We start from the raw sequence: 9,100 nt of genomic DNA, 5'->3' as shown, positions 1-9,100 counted from the left end.
CTGTGAAGTGTCGTAGACTCGAGACTATTGAGACGCGCCCCACATCTCTCTCTCTCTCTCTCTCTCTCTCTCTCTCTCTCTCTCTCTCTCTCTCTCTCTCTCTCTCTCTCTCTCTCTGTATTACCGTAACGCTTGTAGCTGACGTGCAGCTTGTGTTCCTTCTCTGTTGTTCCCAGAGAGAGACCCGTGCAGCGTCCAGACCTCCACCCCTGCTCCGCCCCTGCTCCGTCCCCGCTCCGCCCCCACCGCCGCCCCGCCAGTTCCACCCGCCCCTGTCAGCCCCGTTCATGCGTCTCCCTGCGGCCGCCTCCCACACCAACATGAACTGTGAGCAGGACTTCGGAGAGGGCGGCATGAACGTGACCCTGACGCTCCGCCTCCTCATGCACGGAAAGGTGAGTCCGCCCCGACGGCCGTCAGGGGAGGCCGGCAAGGGGTAGACATCGGAGGCTCGTTGTAATGCCACGGAACGGAATGCGTGTTTGATACCGTTCCTCATTCCATTCCGTGACATTATGATGAGAACTGTCCTCAGATTCCGACCTCCACCAGCCTCCCCTGATTAGAATAGAATAGAATGTACTAGAAAGGACTGTAATAGAATAGACTAGAATGGACTAGAATCGAATATAAGAGAATGTTACAAAGGAAAGGTGTCCTTCTTTTGTGCTCCTCTCCCTCCGACACATCCTTGACTTCGTCCTCCATTGTTTTGGCCAAAGTCGCGTGTTAGACGTGATGTCAACGTGGAAGGTATAAATCTGCCTTTAGCCGACTGTCTCTTCCATAAAGGGCCTGGATTGAAGCATTCCAGCCACACTGCTAGGCGTGTTACACTGTGTGATACACTGTTTGGTGTCGAGACACGTGATAGGCTGTTTGAGGGAAGGCATGACTCCTAGTCCACGTGCCCAGTGCACCCAGAGTGTAAAGCCTCTGTGGTTTGAAGGGCAGCAGACTAACAAAGTTACTGTCGCAGCAATCACAACAAACCGAGCGGTGTGCTGAAAAGCCCTGTCAAAGCAAAGGTCAGAGGTCGGATTCTGGAAAAGCGCCATCAAAGCAAAGGTCAGAGGTCAGATTCTGAAGTACGGTGCTGTGGTGCTGAAGTCTTGTCTTTTTCAGCCATCGACAGCTCTAAATATACTTAAGACGTCGTTTTCTTTTGTATCGAATACATGAGACATTTTATTCCATTTGTTTCCACCTGACACACTAACGATGTCTCTGAAGTAGCTGTATAGAGTTACTGCGCACGACTTCAATGGAGGCTTTGGAGGCTGTTTCCTGGGAGAGGCGGAGGTCGTTTGAGGTACTTCTCTCCTGTTAGCTGGGAGGAAGACACAGAGACAGGTTACACAGAAACAGAGTTAGCAGAGACAGACAGACAGACAAGAAGAAAGACAGGAAGACAGGAAGACAGATAGGCAGGCAAGCAGGCAGGCAGGCAGACAGACAGACAGATAGACAGAGAGGCAGGCAGGCAGAAAGACAGGCAGACAGACAGACAGACAGACAGACAGAGAGGCAGGCAGGCAGGCAGGCAGGCAGACAGACAGACAGTGTCTTGATGAAGAGAGGAAATAGATGGATCAATATGGTGACATTTGTGTTGTGTTTCCTCTGCAGGAGGTGGGCAGCATCATAGGCAAGGTGAGTGATCTTCTCTCTCATATCCACTCTTCTCTGTGTGTGTGTGTGTGTGTGTGTGTGTGTGTGTGTGTGTGTGTGTGAGTGTGTGTGTGTGTAAGTGTCTGATTGGGGTCAGCGTTCAGAGTGATTGCACTGTCAACTTGTACCCTGCACTGTCAAAACTTCAACACACAATCAACATTTGATTGTCAAACACACAATATAATATTAAAATAAAACACTGAAAATAGATGACGGGTCAAACATAAGACATCGATTTATTCCCAATGATTATTTCTATTTTATCTGACTTCAAAAGACATTTCATGATTAATAATGATTGACAATGCTTTGCTCATCCCATGTTTGACAATTGATCATATCAGATTCTAGATTCCATTAAGAATACCCAAAATGCTATTTCACCATGCACTCACGTTAATATAAATTGAGTTTATGTTTGTGCCAATAGCATTATAATCCGTCTCATTAACAATGCATGCGAAGATAGACATTGATGGTAAACTCTGTGATAACATGGTCACGATTATGTTGTTTTGTTAGAAAATGAGATGAGTTCTCAAATGTTGATCGACACAAATTCGGACCAATCGCAAAACTGTTAGCAAGCGCGTGTCGTCGAGGGTGTATTCAGAACCACAGCAGAACCTGAAGATCGTTTGCTCTGTCAAGATTGCAGTGCGAACGCGAATCGAACCAGGTCCAAGTGCCACAATGGTAACATATTATGAATCGAACCAGTCTGAATCGGACCAATTCACCAATTCACATTCACACCCAATCGGACCAATTCACATTCACTACAAGAGCAGCAAACTAAGGCTGCTTAGTAAACATTTTAGAAACTGACTCAGCAAACATTTTAGAAACTGACCCAACCAAAGATATATCTATATATATATATATATATATATATATACTGTATGCTAATGAGAATATGTTGAAGAACTACAGTACAGTATTTTACTGCTGATCTCTTAGATCATGTAATACACGGAGGGCAACTTAGAACAAACAGCCATATGCTTCTTCAGACCCCGTTCCCCAATGGTATGAGCTGAACATGGAGGCTGTTATTTGGAGTTATGGAGCTGCTGTTATGAGTCCCCACTCCACCCTCCAGAACTCACACAGGGGAGGCTGGTGGAGGCAGAACACCAGGGGGAGGCTGGGGGGAGGTAGAACACCAGGGGAGGCTGGTGGAGGTAGAACACCAGGGGAGGCTGGTGGAGGTAGAACACCAGGGGAGGCTGGTGGGGGTAGAACACCAGGGGAGGCTGGTGGAGGTAGAACACCAGGGGAGGCTGGGGGGAGGTAGAACACCAGGGGAGGCTGGTGGAGGTAGAACACCAGGGGAGGCTGGTGGAGGTAGAACACCAGGGGAGGCTGGTGGAGGTAGAACACCAGGGGGAGACTGGTGGAGGTAGAACACCAGGGGAGGCTGGGGGAGGTAGAACACCAGGGGAGGCTGGTGGAGGTAGAACACCAGGGGAGGCTGGTGGAGGTAGAACACCAGGGGAGGCTGGGGGAGGTAGAACACCAGGGGAGGCTGGGGGAGGTAGAACACCAGAGGAGGCTGGTGAAGGTAGAACACCAGGGGGAGGCTGGGGGAGGTAGAACACCAGGGGAGGCTGGGGGAGGTAGAACACCAGGGGAGGCTGGTGGAGGTAGAACACCAGGGGAGGCTGGGGGAGGTAGAACACCAGGGGAGGCTGGTGGAGGTAGAACACCAGGGGGAGACTGGTGGAGGTAGAACACCAGGGGAGGCTGGGGGAGGTGGAACACCAGGGGAGGCTGGTGGAGGTAGAACATGAGGAACACATGTTTGATACCGTTCCTTATTCTGCCCCATGTATTACAAAGAGCCCGTCCTCATGACATATGGCCGTGTGGCGGTGCAGAATGTGTTCTGGTCGGTCGCCTCTCCGACCGCCTCAGGAACCACGCCGTTTAGAACACAAACCGCTGAATATCAGTTGAGATGTTGTTGTTTTCAATGTTTTCTGTTCCTCAGAAAGTATATTTCCTAATATGTGTCTAATATGTTTCTCTCCTCAGAAAGGAGAAACTGTGAAGAGGATACGTGAGGAGGTGAGTCCTCTACTGGATATATTATATCCATATGTACAGTATATTCATCCTTATGATGATACCAGGGGAGGCTGGTGGAGGTAGAAATCAGAGGATGGGTTCAGTGTAACATTCCTCTACGCATCACAATGAAGCCGTCCTCCGATTTCTACCTCCACCAGCCTCCCCCTGTGTGCTACACCTTTCCTTAAATCTCCAATGCAATCCCAACAAACACACATACACACATACACACATACACACATACACACACACACACACACACACACACACACACACACAGGAATTGAAGTGGCCACACAAACACGTCCTATTTTGTCCCTATACACACCTCCACATCGTCCTATCACATCACTATATACACCTCCCCATAGTCCTATCACATCACTATATACACCTTCCCATCGTCCTATCACGTTCCTTTACACACCTCCACATCATCCTATCACGTTCCTATACACACCTCCACATCACAGGTCCACAGAACAGCTTCTGAAGAAGAAACATGACTATTTAATGAACATATTCCATCCCAAGGGAAACAGATACACAGATACATAGGAGCCTTCTCTCTCTTTCTCTCTCACATACACACACACACAAACATGCGTGCACACACACACACACGCGCACACACACATGCGTGCGCACAGACACAGACACAGTCACACACACACACACACACACACACACACACACACACACACACACACACACACAGCACTCATTCACTCAGAACAAGTCTCTGACAGCTTCAAGGCTACGAAGGTTAGCTCCGTGCTACGAGCCAGAGGAGAGGAGAGGAGACAGGAGAGGGGAGGGGAAGAGAGAGGAGAGAGAAGGAGAGGAGAGGAGACAGGAGAGGGGAGGGGAAGAGAGGAGAGAGAAGGAGAGGAGGGGGAGAGAGGAGAGAGAAGGAGAGGAGAGGAGACAGGAGAGGGGAGGGGAAGAGAGGAGAGAGAAGGAGAGGAGAGGAGACAGGAGAGGGGAGGGGAAGAGAGGAGAGAGAAGGAGAGGAGAGGAGACAGGAGAGGGGAGGGGAAGAGAGGAGAGAGAAGGACAGGAGGGGGAAGAGAGGAGAGAGAAGGAGAGGGGAGGGGAAGAGAGGAGAGAGAAGGACAGGAGGGGGAAGAGAGGAGAGAGAAGGAGAGGAGGGGGAAGAGAGGAGAGAGAAGCAGAGGGGAGGGGAAGAGAGGAGAGAGAAGGAGAGGAGGGGGAAGAGAGGAGAGAGAAGCAGAGGGGAGGGGAAGAGAGGAGAGAGAAGGAGAGGAGGGGGAAGAGATTGCCAAAGGAGTAGATCATGTGCCTGCCATCACACAAGTCACAAGGAATGTCTCTTCCTGCCGTCAATAAAGGTGATGTCACTAGTTCCCCCTGATGGCCTACACTGCTCTCATCTCCTCCTCTCCTCTCCTGTAATGAAGAGTACGGATGTTGTCTGTCTTCTTATGAGAGAAAGATTCATCCTCCATGTTTATAATGAAGCTGATGGAGGGATGGATAGAGAGATGAATAGAGGGATGTATAGAGGGATTGATAGCTGTGTGTGTGTGTGTGTGTGTGTGTGTGTGTGTCTGTGTGTGTGTCTTGCTATCTGCTGTACACAGTCCATCCCCACAATCATACTTAACTGACAGATCTCCGATTTGTGATGTTGAGGGGAACCTTTCAGGGGCCATGGAGGTGACATGTGAGGTGCCCCAGGGGTCCATTCTGGGTCCATGCCTGTTTCTAATTTATGTCAATGACATGCCGACAGTTGTAGGGTGCAAACTTTTGCTATACAGATTATTCAGTTCCCCTGGTGTCAGAAAAGGACCCAAAGGGGATAGAGGAAGCCTTGAGCAGGGAACTTGCATTGGTAAGGGTTGGTTGGTTAATTGACAATAAACTATCATTACTTCTCGGTAAAACCTCATCTATTTTATTTGGGTCAAATCAAAAGCTAAACAAAAGTACTGTCTGTACTTTTTACCCAAATCAATCAATCAATCAATCAATCAATCTTCAGCACATAAATAAAAATAGAATATGCATAGAAATGTCTCAGAGGGAGATATGAGTAAATATTCTATTATGATTATGACAGCATTAGCATGAGGGGTGTGTGTAGACAGACCACCAGGGCGTGTAGACTTACAACCAGGGTGTGTGTAGACCACCACGTTGTATGTAGATCACCAGACTGTGTGTAGACCACCAGGGTGTGTGTAGACCACCAGGTTGTGTGTAGACCACCACGTTGTATGTAGATCACCAGACTGTGTGTAGACCAGCAGGGTGTGTGTAGACCACCAGGGTGTGTGTAGACCAGCAGGGTGTGTGTAGACCAGCGGGGTGTGTGTAGACCACCAGACTGTGTGTAGACCACCAGGGTGTGTGTAGACCACCAGGGTGTGTGTAGACCACCAGGGTGTGTGTAGACTGACAGCCTCTGAGTGAGTGAGAGATCAGGCCTAAGTAAAGCAGACAGAGAGAGGGCAGGACAATGAATCAGACAGCCCAGTGATGTGTGTGTGTGTGCATGTGTGTGTGTGTGCGTGTGTGTGTGTGTGTGTGTGTGTGTGTGTGTGTGTGTGTGTGTGCATTTGTGCTTGTGTGTATTTGTGTGCATTTGTCCTTGTGTGTATTTGTGTGTGTGTGTGTGTGTGTGTGTGTGTGTGTGTATGTGGCTTTAGTCATCCTCAGATGAGCTCACAGCTGGATGAGTCAGAGCAGGAGGGGGAAGGGAGGGAGAGAAACACTACGATTGCTTCCCCTGCCTTCCCTCCTCCTCCCCCCCCTGCCTTCCCTCCTCCCTCCCCCCTGCCTTCCCTCCTCCTCCCCCTTCCCCCCCCCCTGCCTTCCCTCCTCCCCCCCCCCTGCCTTCCCTCCTCCTCCCCCTTCCCCCCCCCCCTGCCTTCCCTCCTCCTCCCCCTTCCCCCCCCCCTGCCTTCCCTCCTCCTCCCCCTTCCCCCCCCCCTGCCTTCCCTCCCCCCCCTGCCTTCCCTCTTCCTCCCCCCCCCTCCCCCCTGCCTTCCCTCCTCCTACCCCCTCCCCTGCCTTCCCTCCTCCCCCCCCCCCCTGCCTCTCCCTCCCCTTCCCCCCTCCCCTGCCTTCCCCCATGCATATTTCAGCATGTAAGCCTCATCTTGGGGGCCTAGTCTAAACCAGGCAGAGGGGGGAGGAGGGTTTGGAGGCTGTGGGGGGTGGGTGGGGGGGGTGGACACAGTACTCTTTGAAGAGCATCTCTCTTCGGGGCTAAAGCTTCTTCTACCTGCTGCCATCATCACAACTCCACTGCAGCGGAAATGATGCTTCTCTTCTCTTCTCTTCTCGCCCTTCTCCCTCTCCCTCTCTCCAACCCCCCCCCCCTCACAGAGCAGTGCTCGTATCAACATTTCGGAGGGCTCGTGTCCAGAGAGGATCATCACCATCACCGGTCCCACGGACTCAGTGTTCAGAGCTTTCACCATGATCACCTTCAAACTGGAGGAGGTGAAGATATACCGTCTCTCTATCTCTGTCTATCGACCTTTACCTCTCTCTCTCTCTCTCTCTCTCTCTCTCTCTCTTCTTCCATCTATCTATTTATCTATCTCTCTGTCTCTGTTTATACTGCACATCTATCTATCCATCTCTCTCTCTCTCTACCTTTCTCTCTATCCTAATGAAAGGACTAAGAGCTACAGTCGGTTTCCTGTCAGTCACACTTAGACAACTAACTCTCTCTCTCTCTCTCTCTGCATCTCTCTCTCTGCATCCCTCTCTCTCTGTATCTCTCTCTCTCTCTCTGCATCTCTCTCTCTCTCTCTCTCTGCATCTCTCTCTCTCTGTCTGTTTCTCTCTCTGTCTCTCTCTCTCTCTCTCTCTCTCTCTCTCTCTCTGTGTGTGTGCATGTGCGTGTGTGCATGCGACGTCCCCTGCTTCTCCGAGAGGTTGACGTCGTGGATCGGTAGAGAGGGGATTACTCCGCTCGCAGTTATTAAGACGTATCCCAATATTTAAAAATGTAATCGTTTGACGTTGAAGTCTCCCTCATCCGGTGACGAGGGACGGGCTGGTCTGCGCAGACGAGACGGACGAGCGGAGGAGGAGAGCAAATCCTCTTGCTCAGAGGGAGGGAGAGAGGGAGAGAGGGAAAGGAGGAGAGGAAGGAGTCATGTATGCCTTTGCACACACACACGCACACACACACACACACACCAGCTAGGGATTATCCATCTCCAATTGAGTTTAAACGCAGAGATTCCAAAGAAGAAATCCAGGAGTTTTTCCCAGCTTTCCCTGCGGCGCTCAGGAGGGTTCAGGAGAGGAACGTTAGGAGGAGAATACTAACCACATCTGGATCCCTCAGACGCCCCTGGGTGCTTAGAACACTGTAGATACTTTCTGTTTAGAGAGAAAGACCTGGTGTGTGTGTGTGTGTGTGTGTGTACGTGCGTCTGTGTTCGCATTCAGCATCAGTGTTTCGGAGGAGGCTGATAACCATTCGACTCACGTTGCCAGACCCAGCCTGATGGGCAGCCAGACAGCCCTATGCTATTTACATTTCAAACCCCCAACGCCCCCAATCCCCGCCCCCCCCCTCCCTCCCTCCCTCCCTCGGAGTCACTGCCGCCACTAATTTATTGCACCGATCGTGCAGTCCCGTGATTTAAGCCAATTTTTATGACCTGGTTTAATTAAGGAGAGAGTGTGTGAGAGAGAGGGGGGGGGGGGTACCCCCGTAGGCTTGACTAATGGGCATTAAGGGCCTATTCTGCAGCAGGGGGAGGGGCTGAGGGGCGGGGGGGGGGGGGGGGGGGGCAGGAGGGTTCATTCCAGGTGATTCAGGGACTCTGTTCATGCATGGAACGGAATGAGGAAACGTGTTCCATGCATTACATTGAGCGCAGCCCGTCCTCTGATTTCTACCTCCGCCAGCCTCCGCCAGCCTCCGCCAGCCTCCAACTGTTCAAGATGAATCGGGGGTTCTTTCAGACCTCGTCTGAGAATTGAACTCTTTGCATCGGCTCCCGCGTCGAACGCCCTCGGCTTCAGCTCGGCGAGCTAACGGTGTTGCGGAGCGACCGAGACCCAGGCTCAAACCCCCTCCTCCGTGCAGGCTGGCGGAGGTAGACATCAGAGGACAGGCTCATTGGAATGCACGGGACGTACAGTACACTGCGAAAAATGTAAATCTAATCTAAGATATAGTTTGACCTGTCAGATATAGTTTGACCTGTCAGATATAGTTTGACCAGATATACTGTAGTTTGACCAGGCTCTTTATGAGGTTAAATCTGCATAAAAATCAATAGAGAAGCAGGCAGGCGCTGTTCCATCAGCGCTCACCTTACTGCCAGGGTCCTCTCCTCTTCCTCTCCACCTCCTC

At 51.0% G+C, this 9,100-nt stretch overlaps 1 protein-coding gene across 1 annotated transcript in view; it reads left to right on the top strand.

Annotated features, from left to right (window-relative positions):
• Positions 1-287: 287 nt before the first annotated feature.
• The window catches only part of pcbp4 (poly(rC) binding protein 4), a gene marked incomplete at both ends in the record, with an annotated part of 30,450 nt that continues 21,637 nt past the window's right edge, over positions 288-9,100 (top strand). Inside the window, 4 exons of the mRNA XM_080545859.1 lie at positions 288-395; positions 1,630-1,653; positions 3,712-3,744; positions 7,105-7,221. Of these exons, the coding sequence (XP_080401985.1) occupies positions 288-395; positions 1,630-1,653; positions 3,712-3,744; positions 7,105-7,221 (282 nt within the window). The remainder of the gene's footprint in view (positions 396-1,629; positions 1,654-3,711; positions 3,745-7,104; positions 7,222-9,100) is intronic.

This window comes from Nansenia antarctica (genome assembly GCF_963989245.1).
Source record: "Nansenia antarctica genome assembly, chromosome: 15".
In the NCBI taxonomy this organism is placed as follows: Eukaryota; Metazoa; Chordata; class Actinopteri; order Argentiniformes; family Microstomatidae; genus Nansenia; species Nansenia antarctica.
The sequence above is the reverse complement of the archived record's forward strand: the minus strand, read 5'-3'. Positions and strand labels throughout refer to the sequence as shown.